General features: G+C 38.3%; 1 protein-coding gene across 1 annotated transcript; it reads right to left on the reverse strand.

Annotated features, from left to right (window-relative positions):
* Window positions 1-720: 720 nt before the first annotated feature.
* Window positions 721-16,577, reverse strand: LOC140862138 (uncharacterized). The gene is made up of 6 exons (XM_073265143.1): window positions 16,340-16,577; window positions 16,076-16,243; window positions 1,742-1,897; window positions 1,593-1,690; window positions 1,236-1,481; window positions 721-906 (listed from the first exon to the last, which is right to left on the reverse strand). Exons 1-6 carry the CDS (start codon window positions 16,575-16,577, stop codon window positions 721-723), a joined length of 1,092 nt encoding a protein of 363 aa, XP_073121244.1.
* Window positions 16,578-25,770: the final 9,193 nt, after the last annotated feature.

Below are 25,770 nucleotides of genomic sequence, written 5' to 3' on the forward strand. Positions count from 1 at the left end.
ACGCTTTTTCCGCGTTGTCTTTGAGCGTGGTCTTTTACAACACTGGCTACGACAACGCTTTTTTGGGGACATTAACAACGCGGAAAAAGCGTTGTCTTTGGCCGTTTTTCTTGTAGTGATTCTTCTCCATATTTAACTCTTGGAATTTGTAGGAGTAAAATTTCAATCCTCATTCCAATGCCTCCCCTCACCTTACTACTCCATTCTTTTCTCTTTTTTTCGATTCAGCTCGAAAGGAAGGTTGATAGGCTAGCTACTTCCTAAGATTATCACTAGGCTCACACGACTTTCACTATGTCATACAAAATTCACAAGTCATGACTCATGCGTGCTTAAAAATATTCAGCAATCATATAAAAGTCTAATTTGCATTGGAGATCAAAGTGTTCCAAAGTTAGCAAATCATCTATTTTCAAAAGCATGTATGTCATCAATAAGATATCATCATTGGCTAGTGAATTTCAATAGTCATATTCATCACTAATTATGAGCTCTAAATTTTTTTTTCCAAAAACTAACTAAATTCTCTACTTTACTGGCTAAGTCCTCTAATTGACTGGCTAAGTCCCCTCCCCCATACTTAAAATCTTACATTGTCCCCAATGTAAATCAAAATGCAAAACAAAAATAAATACTAAGAATGAAAATGAAAAACTCCCCTTGGGTTGCCTCCCAAGCACTCTATTTACTGTCTTCGGCTTGACTGTATGCTTCAGTTGCTCATGGTAGTTCATATCTGATTCCCTTGTCCACCTTCACCAACTTGAGAATTTTCACATTCAATTTCGGTTGATGCTTTCTCTTCTTTGATTTCTTGGGAATTCCAATCTCTTTATGATTTTTCCCTTTTCCCATGGGTATTTCTTTTGCTCGATCTGGAGGAAGTTTTGACTCAGTTTTAGATGCCTGCAAATCAGAAAGAAAAATTTTAGCATTAGAATTCTCAGCAGGTCTTGCAATAACCTCTTTCAACTTATCATCATTTAAAAAAAATTGTGTTCTTTTGACAAGTGATCATTGATATCAAGAGTATTAACAACACTTTCACAACTAGGAATTTTCAGGGCATCAAAGATATTAAAATTAACTATCTCCCCATAAAATTCCATAGTGAGGGTACCATTATTAAAATCTATGACAGACTTTGATATTTTTAGAAATGGTCTTCCTAGAAAAATTGGACTATTCAAATCATTAGTTTTCATGTCAAGCACATAAAAGTCAGCAGGAAAAACCGAATTACCAACTTTCACAAGAACATCCTCAATCACACCCCTAGGATAAATAGTAGACCTATCAGCCATCTGAATTACAATTGTAGTTTCATTCAAGGGCTCAAGTTTTAAGAAAGCATAAGTAGAATATGACATGACATTAATCGATTCTCCTAAATCTAACATGGCCGTATCAAGCTGAACATCTCCTATCTTACAAGGAATCGAAAACATACCTGGATGCTTGCATTTTGCGGATATCTTCCTCTGAATCACAACAAAGACATATTCTCCAGATTCTATTTTCTGGAATCCCTTCAATTTTTGTTTTCTTTTCGCAGTACATAATTCTTTTAAAAATTTATCATAGTGAGGTACTTGATTGATAGTGTCTAACAAAGGGATATTTACTTCACATCTACGAAAAGTGTCATACAATTCTTTGATCCCTTCATATTTTCTAGATTCCTTCAATGCTAAGGGAAAAGGGGATACATGTTTATACTCAGAAAGGGGAGGGAACTTACCTTTTGGTGCATCTTCTTGAATAGGCTCATTTTCCTCTACTTTGGATTTATCCTCATCTTCGTTCTTTATTGGTGCTTGCACCACTTCTTCACGAACCTTCAACTCCTTTCCACTCCTCAAAGGGATTGCACTTACATTCTCTTTTGGATTTAGCACTGTCTGAGATGGTTAACTGTTAGAATGTTGTGTTTCTAAATTGTTGATTGTTGTTTCCAACTTCCTCAACTGAGTATTCAAGTTTTGGATACTTGCTCTTGTTTCATGCTGAAAATTCAAAGTGTTAGTGGCAAGATCCTTAACAATATTTTCTAAAAACTCACCAGGGGTTGGAATTTGAGGACGCTGCGGTTGTGGAGGGTATGGCGGCCTATATGCTTGATTATTCGACAGCACTTGTGGTGGGGGATCGTTCACCGCAGTATTTGTGTAGCGACCCAACCCGGATCCACTACCTAATCAGAGTTTGTAGCATAATTAAGCATGCATTAAATAAATCACCGCGGAAGACTTAAATAAAATCAGACCGACAGAATACAACCGGTTAAACAAAATCAATACACAAACCAATCGAATTAAATAATCCTATGGGGAATTAAAACCTACAGCTAATCCTGTTGTCTTCACTGGTCACTGGCTCCTCCAAGCTCCGGGTGCTCAACCCTGCACCTACACCTGACCCGTCGAATGGGGTGTCCAGATACACAAAAAATACTGGACGTGAGCTCTAAGCTCAATACAAAAGCACGGGTAAAACATAAAAATATGATGCATGCAAATGACAGGGTATCCATACCTGGGATAATTGTATACAACTGCTCAGTAATGGAGTCTAGGACATGAGTGGTACAACCCGGGAATCAAACCCTGCGTACACTGCTCATTCCTACCGGACGTAGACCGTGTCCTACAGATGCCAGTGCCGGCTAACCCGTCGGTCGCAGGGCACTTGACATCGACTGTTCGAACAGGGCTGAGCGGCCCTACATAACTCATCTCAAAAGATGTACAAGCACAATATGATATTCACATGCTGCAGAATAATATGGCACACAATTCAACATATAAGCATGCAAATCCACTGTCTATCTCAGTCAGTACTTATGTACCTTATTACAGGCAGTCCTAGCAGTCCCACTCTAGGTTCCAAGTCTATCATCAACTCTACAAAGAAAATATTGATAAGTGAAATTTATGCACTTGATTTATATATGATTTGTCTTGAATTTTGTGATGTATTGAGTGAATATTATTTATGTTAGTTGTTGTTTTTGTGAGTTGCAAGAATTGGCGCAAAAGTAGCAAGAAGAAGTGGAAGGATGCATTATGAAGTATCAACTTCAGAAAATTATTGGGAATTATTGAATCATCAAAATCCAATCTCCACCGTTCATATTATGTTTTAGGATGTTTTGAAGTTTTTATCAAAATTTTAGCTCAATCCAACGGTTATTTTGGGAGATATGATTTTTTGAATATTGTCGCGCGTTGCAGAATTGGAGATGCGAGAGTCAGGCGCGCCCGCGCCTCTTGAACGTGAAAATGGAAGCCAAAGACGTAGCTCAGGCGCGCTCTCTCAGTTTTTAGGTGCGCCCCCACAGTTCGAAAGTCAGATTTTGTAATTTTTCGAGAAGGAAATTTTAAGACTTTTTCGGGCTTTATTCGGCGGGCTTCGAGGACATATAAAAGGGACTTCAAGGACACAATAAAAAGGGGAGAGCCGCCAAAATACATCAAATAATTCTGAGAGTTTAAACTTGAGATTTGAGAGAAAAGATTGGAGGAGAAATCTGCACTACATCAAAGGAAGAACATGGAGATCGATCAACCGGACACGGAAGAGCGACTACGGATTTGTTCTTATATTTTTATCTTTCTTAATTGTTGAATTGATGTCTAGATTTATGAATATTTTGTGTTATTTGAATTCAGTTATGAACTAATTTTTATAGTCTAGAGGTCGGATGGAACCTGGTGTAGACACTTTCATGAATTTTTTATTTTAGTGAATTGAGTTTCTTCAAGATTAATTGTTTTTTTCTAGAATTGATTGTCTTTTTAATTATCTGATCACTAATTGATTTGTTATATTTATTTGAAATCTGGCACTCGGGAGAGGAGATTTTGAATAGGACCATTAGAAAATACACTGTTAATTATTTATATAGCTCGGGAGAGTGTATAATTTTAACAGAGCTTTTAAAAAAGAACATTTTTTGTGATAGATCACTGCAAGTAGATTCTTAATAGGGATATTGAAATTTAATTGTAGTTGATAAACATTATTTGTTGCTCGGGAGAGGGAAATAATAAACTTAATTGTTCTTGACTATTAATTGACTGGAATTCATGAAGATTAATTAATTAGGATTGATTGTTGTTGAAATCAGGTAAAATCTAAACCTCTAGACCATTTTTCTCTTATTGATTATATCTGAAAGTTGTGTGCGTGCTATTAAAACTCATTGATTATTTTATTTTTCTGCAAAATTCTCAAATATTGATTTTCTAGATAAATTTTGGACTATTTTAATTACAAGCACTGAATATTTTCATTTTACTCCGTGTGAGATCGATACTTGATTTTATCACTATATTGAAACCTGACACTCGTACGCTTGCGAGTATTTTTCACAACAAGTTTTTGGCACCGTTGCCGGGGAGTAAATTTTGATTATTTTTTAGTCTTGTTACCAATTAGTCTAGATTTTAATTTAGAGTTTTATTTTATTTTATTTTAAGTTACTAATTGATTTCTTCTTATTTTTAATTGCAGTCTATGCGACGATCTCAAAGTGCGAATTCATTACTTTTTGATCCGAAGATTGATTGCACTGCACGTGCTTTAAGAAGAATTAGAAGAGAAGAAGTCAATAGAATGGCTGAAGAGAATGTAAATCAAGCTCCCCTGGTGCCAATTAGAGATCACTTCCGGCCGACGATACATGCTCACTATTCTGGAATCGCTCGAGGGACCATTAACGCCAACAATTTTGAACTGAAGCCGGCTTTGATCAACATGGTTCAACAGAACCAGTTTAATGGGAGCGTCACTGCTGATCCTCACCTACACCTACACACTTTCTTGGAAATAACCGATACGGTAAAAATTAATGGTGTGTCTGAGGATATTATACGTTTACGCTTGTTTCCTTTTTCTCTCAGGGATCAAGCAAGGAGTTGGTTGCAGTCACTGCTGCTAGGGAGCATTGCTACTTGGGAGGGGATGGCAGAAAAATTTCTTGCTAAATATTTTCCACCTGCTAAATCCACCCAACTGAAGATAGAAATCAGCACCTTCAGGCAGATGGACACTGAACAACTATACGAGGCGTGTGAAAGGTACAAAGAATTACTTCGACGTTTTCCTAACCACAATTTTGCAGATTGGGAACAGATCGAGTGGTTTTACAACGGACTGAATGCGCCTACGAGGATGAATGTCGATTCTGCGGTTGGAGGTACTATATTTGCAAAGGACCATGTACAGGCCTATGATATGTTGGAACAGATGACGATCAACAATTTTCAATGGTCATCTGAGCGTATGGGAGTCAAGAAGCCAGTTGGAGTGTATGCAGTGGATCCTCTCACATCTATTACTGCCCAATTATCTGCACTGACTACGCAGGTAGTTGAGTTGAATAAAGTGAGTGTTACAGAACCAGCAGGTGTGCTGGGTGCTATGGAAGAATCTCACCATTCTGAACAGGTGCAGTACATAAATCAAAGAGGTTGTGGGGGCTACAGAGGTAATCTTATTCCCAATACTTATCACCCTAGTTTGAGGAATCATGAAAATTTTTCTTATGCTAACAATAACAATGTGTTGAATCCTCAGGGGTTCATTACAAATAAGGGTGAGGGTAAGTCATCTTTGTAGGATGTTGTTAGTACTTTTGTGTAGGAATCAGGTAAGAGGATGGAGAGAACTGAGTCTCGCCTTGATAGCTTGGAGACGCACATGGCCAACATGGGTGCTGTACTTCAATCAATGGAGACTAGCATTGGGCAGTTGGCAAACGCACTGAAAGATAATAATCGCGGTCAATTCCCAAGCAATATTGAGGTGAATCCCATAGAACAGTGTAAGGTCATATAGTTGAGGAGTGGAAAAGAAGTTTGAGTCCAGGAACATGCAGCTGATGTAGAGAAAGAGAAGGAAGTTGAAGAGAAGAAGCCTGGACTTGAAGAAAAACCGATGTACAAGGCTCCACTCCCCTATCCGTAGAGGTTCAAGAAGAAAACATTAGATGAGCAGTTCTCCAAATTTTTGGTGATTTTCAAGAAAATTCACATTAACATTCCCTTTGCTGATACTTTGGAGCAAATGCCGAATTATGCAAAATTCATCAAGGAGGTGATGTCCAAGAAAAGGAAGCTGCTAGAGAACGAGGTGGTCAATCTAACAGAAGAGTGCAGTGCGGTGCTAAAAAATAAGATGCCACAAAAGCTTAAGGATCAAGGGAGTTTTACTATTTCTTGTTCTATTGGTGGTTCTCATTTTACTACTGCACTATGCGATCTAGGAGCTAGCATTAATTTAATGCCTTTGTCTGTTTTCAGGAGCTTAGGACTTTGTGAGGTGAAGCCCACAATGATCGCATTACAGCTAGCTGATAGATCTATCACATATCCTCTTGAAGTCATTGATGATGTTTTGGTAAAAATAGATAACTTTATTTTTCCGGTGGATTTTGTTGTGCTAGATATGGAGGAGGATTCAAATATGCCACTGATATTGGGGAGACCTTTCTTGGCTACTGCTGAAGCCAAGATTGATGTTAAGAAAGGTGCGTTGACGATGGGTGTAGAAGGTGAGAAAGTTACTTTTAATGTGTTCAAGGAGGCTGAAAAACCATCCACGGAGAAGGTGTTCATGGTTGAACAATCAAAGAAGATGGAATGTTGCTGCGAAGTTGTTAGTGCTGTAAAATTGCCAAACTTCGGAAGGAGAATGGAAAAACCTCCAACAAATCGAGGGAACCAGGCTGAAAGCGGAATCGAGTCGGGCTATGGACTATAAACTAAGCGCTTCTTGGGAGGCAACCCAAGTTATTTTTATTTATTTGCTTTATTTTTTATTTGTTTAATTTTACTTTTTTTTTTCATGTAGAAACTAGACATCAATAATAATTTTGAGTTGTGTAGGTGAAAAGTTGAAGCGGTGAAAGTTTAGATGTCACCCCTGCATGAAGATCTTTGAGTGATTAAGATGATTCCGAGTACTGACGCTCGGTTCCCAAGGTATGTGTTCTTGGTTTTATTTTAATTTTTTGTACATTGAGGACAATGCACAATTTAAGTTTGGGGGGTGTTTTAAAAAATTCTGAAAATTTTGAAATTTTTTTATGAGTTAGTTTGAGTTGAATACATGATGGGTACTTGTTTTGGCCTATGATGAAAATAATTTTTGGTGTTAAAAATGTCAATGTTAGGTATATTTAATCTTGATTTCTCACCCATATGCACTATTCCTTGATTTTCTAGACCCTAGTGATTAGAGAAACTTTGTGATATTGTGAGTGAATTGGATGATTTGATTCTTAACTTTGGTGATTTATACTTGAAACCGAGGTAGACTTCTAAAATCTTAGAAATGATTTAGGCAAAATTTTTATTGAATGATGAAAAGTTGCCAAAACAACATAGAAATTTTTTGTTAAAACAAACTCCATCCGGGCCTGGAAAGGGATTAAAATTCTAATCACCAATCCATGGCTAAGTTTGCGGACAAAATGGGGTTGATTCTCCATCCGGGCTATAGACGAGGGGATTGAAATCCGAATCCTATATTTAGTTATAGCTATGTTTGCGTGTAATTTATGGGGCTAAAATAAAATTGGGTACAAAATCCGGTGATTTTATGAAAAAAAAAGTTTTATGTCATGAAAAGTCCTTTTGATCTTAGCGAATAGAAGTTGAACTTGGTGGAGAGTATTTTGAAACTAGAGAGCAGAATTGATGATTCTATGAAACAAACTTGTTGCATTAGTTTATCGAAAGCGAGGAGGATAGACAAGATTGGAAAATCACACACACACGAGAACTCTTGAGAAAATTAGCTTACATGTGTATTTAATCTTGGAATGTAAAAATTCGGAGGCCGACTATATTACTCATTATTGTTTTGCTCGGGACTAGAAAAAGTCTAAGTTTCGGGGAATTTGATAAGTGCAATTTATGCACTTGATTTATACATGATTTGTCTTGACTTTTTTGATGTATTGAGTGGATATTATGCATGTTAGTTGTTGTTTTTGTGAGTTGCACGAATTGGCGCGAAATTAGCAAGAAGAAGCGGAAGGATGCATTATGGAGTATCAACTTCAGAAAATTACGGGGAATTATTGAAGCATCAAAATCCAATCTTCACCGTTCATATTAAACTTTAAGATGTTTTGAAGTTGCTGTCAAAATTTCAGCTCAATCCGACGGTTAGTTTGGGAGATATGATTTTTTTAAAATTATCGCACGTTGCAAAATTAGAGATGCGAGAGTCAGGCGCGCCCGTGCCTCCTGGACGTGAAAATGGAAGCCAAAGACGTAGCTCAGGCGCACCCTCTCAGTTTTTAGGTGCGCCCGCGCCGTACAAAAGTCAGATTTTGTAATTTTTTGGAAAGGAAATTTTGAGACTTTTTCGGGCTTTATTCGGCGGGCTTCGAGGACATATAAAAGGGACTTCAAAGACAAAATCAAAAAGGGAGAGCCGCCACAATACATCAAAGAATTCTGAGATTTTAAACTTGAGATTTGAGAGAAAAGATTGGAGGAGAAATTTGCACTACATCAAAGGAAGAACACGGAGATCGATTAACCGGACTCGAAAGAGCGACTACGGATTTGTTCTTCTATTTTTATCTTTCTTAATTGTTGAATTGATGTCTAGATTTATGAATATTTTGTGTTATTTGAATTCAGTTATGAAGTAATTTTTATAGTCTAGAGGTCGGATGGAACCTGGTGTAGACGCTTTCATGAATTTTTGATTTTAGTGAATTGAGTTTCTTCTAGATTAATTGTGTTTTTTTTAGAATTGATTGTCTTTTTAATTATCTGATCACTAATTGATTTGTTATATTTATTTGAAATCTGGAACTCGGGAGAAGAGATTTTGAATAAGACCATTAGAAAATACACTGTTAATTATTTATATAGCTCGGGAGAGTGTATAATTTTAACAGAGCTTTTAAAAAAGAACATTTTTTTGTGATAGATCACTGCAAGTAGATTCTTAATAGGGATATTGGAATTTAATTGTAGTTGATAAATATTATTTGTTGCTCAGGAGAGGAAAATAATAAACATAAGTGTTCATGGCTATTAATTGACTGGAATTCATGAAGATTAATGAATTAGGATTTATTGTTTTTGAAACCAGGTGAAATCTAAACCTCTAGACCATTTTTCTCTGATTGATTATATCTGAAAGTTGTGTGCGTGCTATTAAAACTCATTGATTATTTTATTTTTCTGCAAAATTCTCAAATATTGATTTTCTAGATAAAGTTTGGACTATTTTAATTACAAGCACTGAATATTTTTATTTTACTCTCTGTGGGATCGATACTTGATTTTATCATTATATTAAAACTTGACACTCGTACGCTTGCGAGTATTTTTCACAACAAATACTCATGCATCATTCATTAAGCTCTAAAAGCCTTAACTAAGCTATTGCATACTCCTAAATAATTTAAGAAGACCATAGCTATACCTGCGTCCATCATCAGCCCACTGATGGCGACTACCCAACCACTTGGGCATGCTACTATTGCGCCTCCTCAGCTACGATCACAGCTCCGCTACTCGGACACCGCTCCGCTACTATGTCAGACACTGTCTGAATATGCTAAAATATATATTTTCTACTCCAACTCTAAAATAAGAGTACTCAAAGCCCTAAAATAGATCCACGCGGGCAAAGGAGAGGAAAATGGTGCGAGTTGGAAATGAGCTCCTCGGCCTTATTTTATAGACGAGGGTTCGGACCGTCCGAACCTGCCTTCAGACCGTTCGAACTCTACATGCATGACAGGTGTCACCTGATAGCTCTTTGGACCGTCCGGCCGGGACTTTGGATAGTCCAATCCCGATATTACATCATCCATGACATCACTCCTTCGGACACCTGGCCGGACCACTGTTCAGACCGTCTGATCCTGGACATCGGATCGTTCGAACTCTAGTTTTGGCCAATCAAATAATTACTTTATCTTATCTTATCTGATGAAGATCGGACCGTCCGATTCCTCTTCAGTTCGTCCGAACTTCACAATGCCGAACATCTTCAGACCCTCCGAACTTGGACACTTCGGATCATTTGATCTCAGGTTCGGATCCTCCGATCCTGCCTAAGACTCGGAACATTCCAGGCAATTTTTAAGTGTTCTGGATCCATTTTATACTCCGTTAGTCCATTTAGAATTTCCTTAATCATGTTTTAATTAATCTAAACATGATCACATGATTAATTTACCCATTAATCGTTAATTCTGGATACGGGTCACTACATTCTCCCCCTCTTATAAGACTTCATCCTTGAAATATAGTGTAAAACCTCGAGAACGTACTAAAATTCATTACTTGCGCGTCTGGTCGAATAGCTTTCGACACACTCAGCCTCTTGTCAGAATTCCTGCAAGCTCCATTAATGCCGAACCACATTAGCTTTCTCCCAGCTGAAACTGCTGTGCTACTTGATGACAGCCAAACTTCCTTGGCACTAATGTATCACAACACTGATACGTCTTCCATCCTAACCACGATCTCACTGATCACGAAGGATACAAACACCCGCTTGATCGAGATTATCGTCCCAAGGAAACTCTAAAACTGACGATGACCAAGTCATAACCTGACTGGCTTACAACATTCGTCGAATCAATAACTGAATCTAACCATCTAATGGTTCCCAAAATCTCTCGGTACATAACACCTCTAGTCATGAAACACCAATCCCAACACTGTGCTGACACATCCTATCATGAATCTCTTTTCAAGAGAATCCAGTTGACACAAAGCTATACTCCAACGTAACTGCTTAACACAATTTCCAAACTGGTTATCCTTCCCATGCTCCCCTAAAGCAAACAAGCTACCCAAGAAATACTAGGAATTCAGGCCACCAAGTCTAGTACTGATCACAGTTCACGTTTCTTAGTAACTCAACATTGTGTCATAAAGGAACTCTAATCACATGACAATCATGTCACAAAATCATTTCTTAACTATTGGTCTGCGAAACACATATGCATATGCCGCAATGGCAATCATCACATCTCTTGATGATCTACATCATCTCGACCACAGGTTACCTACCCATGAATTCCAATTGATGGACATCCCCCTTATAGTTATACCTACGTGCAATCAATGTACACACGTCAAGACTAAGACAAGCTCTCACCAATATGCTCGACTGGGACATTCCACAGTGCACAGACATATGGAAACGCTTCCTATCCTATTTCAAAACTTGACAGTCATTGCACCTGGTATAACTCACCTCGGAGTCTCAGATGACACCATCATCACTAGCTACCTATCATGCATCCGACCATTGTCCATTGCCGAAACATGATATTCCTGAAAAACAATATTTTTGGATGTAGCTTGCTGATTGGAAAGATATAATCCGATTCGTCATGATCTTGCGAAGTCTTCAATCCCAAAGGCAAACCTCGTTGGCTACTAAGTCGATCATCGACTATCTCAATCATTTCAGAGACATCGCGCATTACATGCTGGAAAACTAGTGACACAACCTGCTAGATCTCATGAACTAGATCCTTATTAATGTCACATATCACGATCAGACCACTGACGTCCCCGTGCTAATGTCAATTAGCTTTTCCAAACACTCGTCAGACCCAAACACCACGGTATACTTAGATGTCTTCACAGGAACACTTTATCGAAATGTTCGGTTGACACCCTTAATATCGTTGTTAGTGGACAACTCTCACACAAAGCAGAAACTTGATCCCTTATGTTACACAACCCGATTATACGATTGCTATCACTAAGCATTTGCTGGAATCAATTTTTGGCTTCTCCTTAGCAAGAAGGCAAGATACTGGAAACCACCAACTCCCTTGATTGTCTCTACTGTCAAGTTATCACCTAACTTGACCATACAAGTCCAATTGCAATCGTCCCTGATTACAGAAATCCCGAATTATTCATCTCTAGCAACCCTAGAGACTTCTAATTTACCCAAATCGCCGACTGCTCTGAGACTGTACCAAGTACAAATCCCCTTAAGCAATACGCGACAAAATACTATCCCCAAGTATTCCTTAATTGCTACACCCTGATCATCACAGATTGGGCTCAACTAATTGACCTCGTCGATTCTACTGTGGCTCACACTTAGCTCAACAGTGAAACTCAAATCAGACTGTAATTGATCATCTAAACCTACGTGTCTCGATCAATAACCTTGACTCAAATATTACCAATCTACCATTCCCAAAAACTTGGAATTACCAAATCGCTCTGGTTCCAACACACCTATACTCGATAGCCAGACAATCGCTATTAGCAGTCTATTGGCACCCTCTTGCGCCTTACTACTGACAGTTGTCTCGTACACTGGAATCTAATATTAAGGCGAACTAAACCCAAGAAATGCTCGTGATCTATCAACCTAGATCATTCTCATTCCATGAAAAATCCTACGCTTAACCTTTGAAAACGTCAGACGGTACTTAGCGCTATCCTTGGACTCAATATATCTTGCCTCGTTCATTTAGGATGAACGCCAAGGCTTGTCAAGTCCGAAAGTTACATCTAATCCCAAAGATTCCCAAAATCTCCGGACACGCTCCTGATTATATCTCTCGCTAATATTGTGCAACAATTCAAGACTGGGGTAGCTTACCACGATGTTCCACCTGGAATCACCATCAAGTGTATACTGGCATAAGTCACGATTCACTCATATCTCAAATAGTCATGTACAATCCTTAACATCTGATATAATCCGTTCTGATGAAGTCAATCACCATGGAGCAATTCTCCTATTCGAGTCGAAGTCTCGAAACAGCATTCCAAGGAAACCCTAATCATAACTCTAATGACAACCCATATTCATCACTGGTAGAAATCCATTTACCTACTAGATCGATCTATCTTGAAGTATTCCCTAGGTCAAAACCTATCTGCTAAGAGTACACAATCGTCAAGGAAATCCCTCCAAGACTGGTCTTCACAGCAGAACATTCAAATTAATATCTCTGACAAAACCCAGACGATATCTAAATCATGATACCAAACTAGGAATCTAATATCCAAGGTCATATCCCGTCGTGACTGTTACCAAAACTCTAGACTGAGTAGCCCTCCCACCGCCATCCCCTGAAGCACAAAGGCTCCCAGGTACATCGACATAGGGTCGCGCCTCCTCACGTCAAATCATGGTCATAGTCCACAACTCTCGGCATATACTTGACCTGGCATCCTGATGAAAACTCATCATCACGAAGTCTCAACCTACGAAGGTCATCATAATACTGTTCTAAGGAAACAACCTAGAACAAAACTCATGCCTGTGACGAATCAACTTGTCGCTGGCACTAACTTAGTCCACTGACTAACTAGGTCAATCCTAGGAAAAAACCTAGACTAACACGTGTCACGCAGTTACCTTTGGATCACTTAAAACCCATGATCTACAATTAGTTATACAGTAATCAACTAGAACCATACAAATCTTAGCAAACTCATGCAATCATTTACGAAGCGCTGGACAATTCTTAAATAATGCATGTATCATTGTTTCAAGTTTATGTACAATTTCTTTATTACAATTCCATGTAATAAAATTATAGTATTCTAAAAATACAACAAAAATGTACAACCAATAACTTGAATGATACAACCAGATCCTGATGATTCATTACAACTGAAATACTGTTTACAATTACAACAACACAGTATTTAAAATCATCGTATTCGTCTTTGTTTCTCGAGCATGAAGCTTCTAATACACACACACACATTAAAGCAAGCACACTCCTGCCCAAATCTCTCGGTATCTCGTCCTGACAAGACTTTCGGAGAAATAACTTGAGCTCGCTAACTAGCTATGCTCTGCATCAGTGCATGTCAGGCGATCTCTTTTGCTCGCGATCTACCATCAGTGTTCTTCTTGCATCTAATTCATGATTTTGAACATGAAGTTTCCCGTGAGCTTACCGAACGCATCGATACAATTATACATATAAAATCATGTCCTACATGAATTTAATGACCTTGCGCTCAAAACCAGTCATGCCTTAGCCACTTGGGGCATTCCATGGTGAAGGTCTTTATGACAATCTCCCCATCTACGATTGGAGGATCTTTAGAGTAGTGTCATCATGGTATGAATGATACAAATGCAAACATCAAGTATGTCCCAACCAATCCTCTGCCACTTCCCCTGGCATCCGCTACTCGATCCAAATCTAGGATCCACACGAGTAAATATCTCAAAAACTCGGACACGATCCATCGCTCCTATCTACACTTGCTCAAATACCATAAGCCAAATCTTTAGATATCCTGCCGATGATGATAGTCTTCGGGCAACCTAATCATCTCATCATCGTCTCTTTAAAGGTCTCATCAATCCTACAAGGATAACCCAAAAAGTCTCATTACTATCTCCCAAGTCTCTTTGCATGCTGCTCTAATACCAATAAATGTAGCGACCCAACCTGGATCCACTACCTAATCAGAGTTTAGAGCATAATTAAGCATGAATTAAATAAATCGTCGTAGAATACTTAAATAAAAGCAGACCGGCAGAATACAACCGGTTAAACAAAATCAATACACAACCCAATCGAATTAAATAATCCTAAGGGCAATTAAAACCTATAGCTAATCCTGTTGTCTTTACTGGTCACTGGCTCCTCCAAGCTCCGGGTGCTCAACCCTGCACCTACACCTGCCCCGTCGAATGGGGTGTCCAGATACACAGAAAAGACTATACGTGAGCTCTAAGCTCAATTCGAAAGCACGTGTAAAACATACAAATATGATGCATGCAAATGTCAGGGTATCCATATCTGGGATAACTGTATACAACTTCTCAGTAATGGCACCTAGGACATGAGTGGTACAACTCGGAAATCAAACCCTGCGTACACTGCTCATTCCTACTAGATGTAGACCATCTCCTACAGATGACAGTGTCGGCTAACCCGTCGGTCGCGGGGCACTCGACATTGACCGTCCGAACAGGGCTGAGCGGGCCTACATGACTCATATCAAAAGATGGATAGGCACAATATGATATGCACATGCTGCAGAATAATATGGCACACAATGCAACATATAAGCATCGAACCCGCTGGTTATCTCAGTCAATACTTACGTACTTTATTACAGGCAGTCCTAGCAGTCTCACTCTAGGTTCCAAGCCTATCATCAACTCTACAAAGCAAATACCCATGCATCATTCATTAAGCTCTAAAAGCCTTAACTAAGCTATTGCATACATCTAAATAATTTAAGAAGACCATAGCTATACCTGCATCCGTCGTCAGCCCACTGATGGAGACTACCCAACTACTTGGGCATGCTACTACTGCGCCTCTGCAACTACAAGCACAGCTCTGCTAGTATGTTTGACACTGTTTGAATATGCTAAAATATATATTTCCTACTCCAACTCTAAAATAAGAGTACGCAAAGCACTAAAATAGAGCCACGCGGGCGAAAGAGAGGAAAATGGTGTGAGTTGGAAATGAGCTCCTCGGCCTCATTTTATAGACGAGGGTTCGGACCGTCCAAACCTGCCTTCAAATCGTCCAAACTCTGCATGCGTGACAAGTTTCACCTGATAGAACTTCGGACCGTCTGGTCAGGACTTCGGATTGTTCGATCCCGCTATTACATCATCCATGACATCACTCCTTCGGACACCTCGCCAAACCACTGTTCGGACCGTCCGATCCTGGACTTCGGATCGTCCGAACTCTAGTTTTGGCCAATCAAATAATTTCTTTATATTTTCTTATATGATGAAGATCGGACCGTCCGATCCCTCTTTGGATCGTCCGAACTTCACCCTCCCAAACATCTTCAGGCCCTCCGAACTTGGACACTTCGGATCATCCGATCTCAGGTTCGGAGCCTCCGATCCTGCCTAAGACTCGGAACATTCCAGGTAATTTTCAAGTGTTCTGGATCCATTTTCGTACTCCATTAATCCATTTAGAATTTCCTTAATCATGTTTTAATTAATCTAAACATGATCACATGATTAATTTACCCATTAATCATTAATTCTAGATACGGGTCACTAAAATTTCCATATATGAGATTTGGATGATCCCTCTAACCTGGAATGTACGTGTTTGCATACGGGTCATAATTTTGCTGTGGCGGCCCTGGAAATCCTCCTGTTGCATTGAATTTCTCAGTAGATCCCGCTTGAAGAGTGGGACACATATCAGTTGGATGCCCCAATGTAGTGCAAATTCCACACACTTTCATATTTTGTCCATTCCCTACAGTCATTTGGCACACAAGAGACGTCAGATCAATCAGTTGTTGTTCAAGGGAAGAGACATTTACCTCATTGTTCCTTCTGGGTTCCGGATCACCTCTGCTGGTACCAAATTGTTGAGAGTTGACAACCATATTCTCAATTAAAATCCTTGCATCTTGTGGTGTTTTATCTACAAAAACTCCTCCACTGGCCTCATCCAACATGCTCGTGTCGTGAGGCAACAAACATTCATAGCAATATTGAATTAGAATATTTTTACTTAATAGATGTTGCGGACAGCTAGCACAAAGCTTCTTGAACCGTTTCCAATACTCATGAAGTGATTCTCCCATATGATGCTTGATGTCATAAATCTCCTTTCTGATGTTCGTTGCCCTCTAAGCTGGGAAATACTTCTCTAGGAAAATTCTCTTCATCGTTGTCCACGTTTTGATGGATCCAGGAGGTAGGTAGTATAGTCAATCCTTTGCAGTATTCTTTAAAGAAAAAATTAAAGTCTCTCAATTGAATATGTTCCTCCGTTACTTCATGGGGTGTCATGCTTGTGAAAACCACGTGGAATTCCATCAGATGTTTGTGGGGATCCTCACCTGCAAGACCATGAAAAGAAGGCAACAAGTGTATTAGCCCAGATTTTAACTCAAAAGTAGAATTAGCTTCTAAAGTAGGAAAAGTAATGCATAAGGGCTACTGATTCAGATCAGGGGTGCCAAGCTATCTCAAGTTCAGATTCGCAGCCATCTCTTCTTTAGGCTCTTCAAAGGGAACCTCTTCTTCTTCTTCACATCTTCTTCGAGCCTCATTTTTTCTTCTATGGAGCGTTCTCTCTATCTCCGGATCGTAGGAAAATTCTTCTTCTTTCGAAGATTCACCTGCAAGCAAGAACAAACAAGAGAAGCACGGGGGGAAAGAATATAAATAAATAAAACAAGAACACAATTAAATTAAACGACTTCCCCGACAACGACACCAAAATTTGGTAGCACTTAGTCATATCGTGCCCAAATTAACCCAACTCAAGTCAAACAAATAAGTGTGTAGTAGCAAGAGTAGGGATCGTTCCCACGAGAAAAGTGAATTTAATTGCGTTATTAAAATTAATAAAAATAAATAAAAAGGGGTTTTTGCATTTTCAATTAACTACAAATAATTAAAAGCAAATTAAAATAAATTTTATCAACTAGCATGTAAGATTAAAATTATAACGAAGTAATCAATTAAAACAAGCCTTGGTATCGGTCGACTACACCCTTTAAGTTATTCACTCGATCATCGATTCTCTAAAAATAATTAATTCTCATTGAATATTCATCATTGGAAATTTAATTCCTATCTCACTTTAATTTTAGTTAATTAGACACAAGCGTTCTAAATCTACCCTTACCAATGAATTAACCAAAATACAAGCGATTAAGGTTTAAACACAAGGTAGCATTCAAACTAGTGAAATTGATGAAGTTAAACAATACAAACACAAGCGGTTGTATTTAATCTATTCAATTGTTGTTCCTACGAATTAACAAATTCACAAGCAGAAAATTATTAATCATAGTTGCTTCACAAATTAAAGGGATCAAACAATTACGGATTTGATATCTAATTTAGCTCTAGATTGTATGAGAAAATTATTAGGTGATGAAGCCAATAATTAAACATACAAGCATAACAATTAATTCCAAACAACTCTTGATACTCAAATAAAAATTAAACGATGATAATCAAAATCTCACAAGATAAATAAAACTTCAAGGGTTTGTCTTCCTCAACAAAGAATTAAAACCTAGCCACTAAAATTCATGAATTCTTAAGAAAAATTGAAGAAATGAATTAATTCTAAGAAGAAAAGATGAAAACCTAGCCGCCAAGACCTATTCTCCACTCTTCAGCCATCCAAAGATGATTAAATTCGGGATTCGGGTTCTAGATGATATTTAAAGTATAGAGTCCTTCCCAAGAAAATTTCCTTTTTTAAAATATAATTCGCCGACTTTTCATCTCGCTCGATTGGTAAGAAACTACCGGTCGAGCGCACATAAGTCTTATCCGCATCATTTTTTTCCATCTCTTCTCCCGCTCGATCGGTAAAAATTTACCGATCGATCGGGAGCTCTTCTGTCCAACATTTTCTTTTTCTCCCTCGATCGGTAAAAAGTTACCGATTGATCGGCAATTTTTCTGTCTCGCACTTCTTCTCTTATCTCGGCTCTTTCCTTCCATTCTTTAACTCCATTTCTTCTCTTTTCCTATATCAAATCACATACAATAATTAGGAACTATAAAATAAATTTAATCTATCAAAATGCACCTAATCATCTCAATTTAATCCAAGTCAACATAGGAAAATATTGACATATCATATAAGGATGTCGGTGATATGTATGACTGGTATAAGGAATTAGAATTGGTAACTATTTGGATTGAGGAGACAATGCCATTGCCTGATATGGTTTTGGACCCAGATGGAAATGTTATTGATGTAGAGGAGTTTTTGCGCACAAAACCAATATGATATGTTGAATATCACAAGGAATCTGTAGCTGCTCCTAAGCATACTGGGAATGTTAGCTTATATGATGAATCTCCTGGTGATAATAACCAAGTCCACGAAACTTTTTCTTTCTATGGTCCTAATTTATATGAATGTGAACCAAATCCTACTGAAAATGTTTCTGAAAATATTGTTCCTGAATTTGATGTTGGAGACAATGCTTCCAATCAACAACAACCTAACTTTGATGATGATTACAATGACATTGATGAAGGGATTAGTGATGGCAGTGAATTTGATGATTCTTCAGAAGAAAAATATTCAGTGGGAGTTGAGAAATCAAGATCTGATGATGATTCAACAGATGAAATGTTTAAAGGAGTGTGAGAGTACGATTAGGAAAAACAACAAAGGCAAGAGCAAGGTTTGCGAGAAGAGAAAGAGAAAGGAAGATAAAAATAGTGCAGCAAATTGGGCAAGTGATGATGGTGAGGAAGATGACCTTATAAGTCTAGATGGAACTGATAATGAGGGTTCTAAGCATCCAACCTATAAAGATTGGTAGAATATGAAGAATTTCGAACTTGTGATTGGTATGAAATTCAAAAGTGCACAAGAGTTCAGGGAGGTTCTTAGAGATAGCATGGTTGGAATGGGTTATGAGTTGGTGTTCAAAAAGAATGAGAAAAGTAGGATAAATGTTGTTTGTAAAAACGAATGTGATTGGAGAATTCATGCTTCCTTGGTTCAAGATCAAAACAATCAAAGGAGCTCACTGTAGCGACCCAAGACAAATCCACTACTAATCAGATTTTAAAGCTTAATTAAGCATGCAATTAAAAATAAATCGGATAGAAGATGTGGAAACTTAAATATTACAACTTAATCAACCCGGCAGAATACAACTGGTGAAAAACCACAGAAATAATATACAACCCAAGTGAATAAAATTTAACCTAACAGCTAATCCCGCTGCCACATCCTGATCTCCTCTTCAAATCCTTGGAGAAACTACCTGCAACTGCCCATCGAATGGAGTGTCCAGAAAACACAAAAATACTGGACGTGAGTGCTAAAGCTCAGTACACTAGTACGAGTAAACATACAAATATGATTCATGCACAAATATAATGTCAGGGTGTCCATATCTGGGATATACAAATTCAAACTGCTCAGACTGGCGCCTAGGACATGAGCTGTAACTTCGGGGAATAAAACTACTGGGTTCAACCACTCACTCCTACTCGGACTAGAGTCGGCGCAACTCGTCGGTCGGCAGAACTCTCAATAAAACCACTGGGTTTAACCACTCACTCCTACTGGATGTGGTATGTGTAACACCCGGAAATTCGTTTACGTAAAACCGCATGCATAACTAGGGATTTTAATGATTTAGAAAAATAAAAAAAGAGGGTTAAATGATTTTATGTGATATTATATGATTTATCTGCATGATTTAAAATTTTATTTTAGCATTTAACCTCCAATTATTAAAGTTGTGAATTTTTTAAAAATGTTATTTTTCGATCGTGTAGACGAGACCTTGGATGAACGAGTTGAAGAATTTACACCCAAAATATTTTATTGAGGTTTATTGGGCCCTAAATTATTATTTTAAAGGTTTTATTAATTATAAGGAAATAAGAGTTTGAATATATATATATATATATATATATATATATATATATATATATATATATATATGCATAGAAGCCCAATTTTCACAAAAATAAGCCATTTTAAGAGCTTTTAATTGGCTTTAAAAGCCCATAACCCTATGTTACAAAAATTAAATAATTATTATCACATTTTTGAGTGGGCTTATTGTATTTTAACTTGGTTATTAACTTGATTAAAACTCGGCCCATACTACACAAACAAATACCAAAACTTGGCTTCCACTCTTCTACACCCAAACTCACGTAACCCTAGCCTCCATCAGTTCTCCAGCCTCTATACACATTTTCACATGCAACTTCACTTGAAGATCATGGTTCCAAGCTCCGTTCATCCCGGACAACCGAATACGTGACTGTACCGTTATTTCGAGCGTATAAACGCAGAGGCACGTTCGAATTCCCCTTTTTGGCCACCATTTAAGCCATAGTAATCTGATTCATGCATAAAAGTTTTGATCTAGCATGTGTAGTATGAATTATATGAAGACATTGCAAGTTTATATGAGCTGCTCACGTTTTTATGCCATATTCATGTGTTTTTCCTCATGTTTTCTTCCATGGATGGTTCTGGACTACTTGCTCGTGGTTAGGGGGTCGTGTTAGGGTCCCTAGGGTTAGACTAGATGATGTATTGAAGATGGTCTAGGCTAGAAATGAAACCAAACTCAAAGATTGCACAGCAGGGCGCAGTTTGAGCAGTTCTGGGAGAATGACTCGTTCAGACGGTAGGTTGAGAGTTAGATGCTGGTTCTAGTTGGGTTATAACCAAAAGACCTTGGGAAAGGTCCTCCAGGTGGTGTTCTGGCCAGTGGTGGCTGAAGTTGGGCTGCCGAACAGCCTGAATTCAGTGCATGTGTTCTGCGCGCGAGCAGAAAACTAGGGCTAGATTGTTTTGTTTTGTTCCCCTTCTACAGGGCTTGGTTCAAGGTAAAATTTTTTGGGTTAGAACCGTCTGGATGTGGGCTAGGTCTGGGGGGTGGTTCTTTGGCCTCCGAATTCCGGCTGCCGCAGCTTCTTTTAATGGGTTGGTCGTGTGCAGATTTCTGCACAAGTTAAGTTCTAAATTTTGGGCTTTAAATGGGCCGAGCTCGGGCTTATGGGTTTGGTTAGGTATAGGGGTAATTGAACCCACTACCATCTCTCTTAAGCTTGCATATTGCTCTATCAAATATCCTAGAGGGATAGTGGATAATGTTTTAGTTAAAGTGGATAAGCTAATTTTCCCGTTGATTTTCGTCATTCTTGATATGGATGAGTATTTTGAGGTTTCTATAATTTTAGGGCGTCCGTTTCTTGCGACTAGTAGGAACCTTGATATATGTAGAAAGTGGAGAGTTGATTTTAAGATTGAATGATGAGCAAATAGTTTTTCATATGATGCAATCGGCTAGAGATATTCCAATTGTGAAATCTTGCTTTGCAATTGATGTTGTTAATAATTGTGTGGGTGAATTTATGCAGGGGAACGACAACCATGATGCCGATTCGCAGCCACGAGTTGGAAGAAGTCGGGATATTTCAAAAAAGTCATCCAAGACAGTGGACGATCCACCATGAAATTTGAAGGGAATACAGTCGGGTTATAGAATATAAATTTAGCGCTGACTGGGAGGCAACCCAGTGTTTTCCCCTTTCTCTTTGTTTTTTTTTTTTTGGTTTTATGTTTATGTTTATTTTATTTTTGCTGCCTTTTACATTCCAGTTTGTCGTGCCCACCTACTATGACCAGCCTGTTGCTGTCGTACACCAGTTGATACCGAAGAAGACGATGACATTTGGAACAGGGGAGTGATGTTTTTTTTATGATGTTTATGTTCGTTTTGCATTTGTTCATGCATTCTGTTCTTTGTTTTAAAAGAATTGAGGGCAATGCTTTGGATAAGTATGAGGGGTAGTCTAATTTTTAATTCATTGTGTGTCTGTTTGTGTTGCATTCGTAATGTTTTAGTACGTTTGCATCTCGTTTGTTTTTGTGTTTGTTTTCATGTGTGTTGAGTAGCATGATAATTGGGAGCCAATGATGATATAAACTTAGGAAAATGAATTTTTTTTAAAAATATTTGCCCTTGACTTGACATGAGAAACCGTAGGTTGAACCGTGAATATTTTTCTGCACTTATGTTAAACCAGTGAATTATAGCAAAAGATTTGATAAAGTTTCTGTCTGTTTGACCATTGCATGACAATATGTGTTTTGTGGATCTTAACTGTGTTCTGTGAATTTTGATGAGTCTCTAATATGACACTTATGATCTTGGGCGCACCAATTTTTTTTTAAAATAAAATTTTGAAAGATTAAACGAATTTTTTTAAAAAACCCCATCCGAGCCTGGAAAGGGATTGAAATCATAATCATCAATTCATGTGTAGTAGCCCGACTACATTTTACAAGACTAATTAAATTAAATTGGTTAAGCATGGATTAAGGGCTTAATTTAGAATTAATTGGACAATTTTTGGAATTTTGATCAAGGTGAGTTCGGAGCATCCGAACTAGGATCGAATGCTCCGACCCCTTCGGAGGCATGAACCCTTGGATCGGAGGCTACGGACAGTTCGGAGCGTCCGAACCCAGATCAGATCGTCTAAACACAGTTAGGCCATGCAAACAATGAGGTGTCAAGGTGGAAAGGACACGCAACAGTTCGGAGCGTCCAAAGGTAAGATCGGACCATCCAAAGTGTGCATGCAGTGACATGTCTTGCATGCAGAGATCGGACCGTCCGAAGTCCCCGATCGGACCGTCCGAAGTCCCCGATCGGACCGTCCGAACTCCGCCTATAAATAGGCCATTCGAGGGACTCATTTGTCACACCATCAAACATCATTTCTTTTGGTTCTTAGGCTTTTCTAGGTGTTTTAGGGAGTTTCCAGCCTTCCTAAGCTTGGTTTGGAGGTTGGCGAGGCGCTCCAGGGTTGCTGCTGAGAGGTGCCCAAGTTCTCGGGCAGTCGTCATTAGCGGGCTGACGACGGACGCATGTATAGCTTCGGCTCCTTATAGTAAATAAGGAGTATGCTATAGCATAGTTAAGACTTTTAGAATAATAATATAATGCATGAGTACTTTGCATTGTATTATGGACGATAGGCTTGGACATAGTGCTAGTCTAGCTTGCCTAGTTTATGAGGTACAGAAGTATTTATTCGAGATATCCAGATGAGTATGCATGTATTATGTGTTTGCATGTATTATGTGATTGCATGACTTATATGATACAGCATGTCATGATTGTATGTTGCATTCATATGCATATTGAGGTTTATTACCTTAGAGGTAACCTGTAATAGGGCGCTCACCCTACGAGTCGTGGATGGTTAGATACGTAAGTCTTGTGTCAGGTCACCATGATTGGTTGGACACATGTACTAGTATCAAATCATCATTATCCACTGTGTATAGGAGCCACCTCCTGAGGTGACAGCACAGCGTGCTATATACCCTGGGCCCGGTTTATGAGCATTTCTTGACCTGAGAGTCTTGGTACCCAGTTCACTTGCATACATTCACGTATAATACCGTATACTCATACTCTCGTACTGAGCTTGTTATGCTCATGTCTCGTATTTTGTTGTATCTGGACACCCTATTCCGTGGGGCAGGTCTGCGGCTGGACGAGGCGGGTGGTTCCAGGAGAGCTTAGGCAGTGGATGGACAGCAGGGTTTTTGTCTAGGCTTATGTTTTGATATATTTAGGTTGATACATTCAGAATAATTCGATATGGTTGTATAACAATATTTAATTGTTTTTTATGTTTTTTGCTGTTTAATTTATGATGATTTTAATTAAGTTAAATGCATACTTAAGTTTCTGATTAGTAGGTGATCACGGCGCGAGTCACTACATTTATGGTATCAGAGCATGCATAGTAATCTTGGGATCTAGATAGTGGGAATTGGGTTTAACCTTTAATCATCGTGTAGATGGCGATTCAAGGTGACGAGAGTAGCCACGGTAGCATATGTGGATGCTGGGGTGATCAGGATGATCGAGAGCATCGTCGGGGCCATAATCACCATCTCCATGATGATCACAGGCATTTTAGTATGCATAGGTTTCACTACAAGAAAAAAGCTCATACACAACACTTAAAAGACAACGCTTTTTGTAAAAAGCGTTGTGTTTTTTTATAGACAACGCTTTTAGTGAAAAGCGTTGTCTATAATTTTTTTAATTTATAAAAGACAACGCGTTTTGATATCTACGACAACGCTTTTGAAAAGCGTTGTCTATGAGAGTTTTTTAATTATCTACAACAACACTTTTTAAAAGTGTTGTTTATGTCCGTCTTTTTTACTATCTATAACAACGCTTTTTTAAAAAGAATTTTCTATTAAATATTTTTTTTAAAAACCTACCGAATTTGGCCTCAAAATAAAATATTTGCTTACAAGTATTATTCTCTCTCCTCGCATTCTCTCTCTCGCCGATCTATCTTATTCCTCTCTCCCTTCACCATTTAGAAATTTCAAGCTTCGATCTACTCTTCATCGTTGCTTGAAAAATTGATTTGAGCACAGATTTAGAATCCTCTCGTCGAGGGCTTCCTTCCAGTACCTATTTCCCTAATTTTTAAGCACGCTCCGTCAAACCTTTTTTCTGCTATTTTCGATTTGCCGTCCTTTTGCCGTCGCCGACTGTTGCCTAGGCGAGAAGGAAGGTTTTTCAGGTTGTTTGGAGGTTTATTTCGAAACATGGAGGTATCTTTCGAATTATATGTTTTTAAATTTGGGAATTTTTTTAGTTGTTTTCGTTTTTTCTCGATTTATTTGGTGTGTCAAGTATGGTTTGGAATTATTCGGTCTTGTGTATGTTTCTGCACAATGATTTTACAGAAGTTGAGTTCTTGTGCCATGGAGTTGTACATACCAATGGAATTTTTCAGAATTATAAAAATTTTCGTCATTTTCATTATCTGGAAGTGTGACAATTAAAGAAATAACTCCTGTAAGAATTCCATAATGCGTAAAAATATTTGGGTTTGTTGAACTAGTTTAGCTGTGGACACTGGATTGTAGTCTTAGTTGCTATGTCCCTTTCCAAGTATTAATTTAGTGCTCAAATTATTACGTACAACTTTGTTTCTGTGTGTGTTTGTGCTTGTCTCCTTTCACTATTCTCCCGAGTTTTTTAAATTGTTCTAATGTTTATGGCCTTTTGCTTCCTTCAGTGGCTTCATCTAGGGAAGGAAGAGCATGAATTGGGTTCATTCACTTCTTGGAACATAACAGGAACTTATAGAGGTTTGTTAGTTGCCTACCTATGAAATGATTCAGTTTTTTTTCATATTATGATTATTTTATGTTGAATAAATCACACTTACTTTTTCTTGTAGTGTTTCTTTATGCCCATGAGTGCT

Source organism: Henckelia pumila, chromosome 1 (genome assembly GCF_033568475.1).
Source record: "Henckelia pumila isolate YLH828 chromosome 1, ASM3356847v2, whole genome shotgun sequence".
In the NCBI taxonomy this organism is placed as follows: domain Eukaryota; kingdom Viridiplantae; phylum Streptophyta; class Magnoliopsida; order Lamiales; family Gesneriaceae; genus Henckelia; species Henckelia pumila.

Excerpts from the sequence above, each read along its gene's own strand:
- LOC140862138 (XM_073265143.1), bottom strand. The coding sequence starts at position 16,577 with ATGGGAGAATCACTTCATGAGTATTGGAAACGGTTCAAGAAGCTTTGT. Across the intron at positions 16,244-16,339 it reads ACAATTTGGTACCAGCAGAG|GGAATGGACAAAATATGAAA; the intron begins GTGATCCGGAAC and ends AAATGACTGTAG. Across the intron at positions 1,898-16,075 it reads TGCAAACACGTACATTCCAG|TGCTAAATCCAAAAGAGAAT; the intron begins GTTAGAGGGATC and ends CATCTCAGACAG.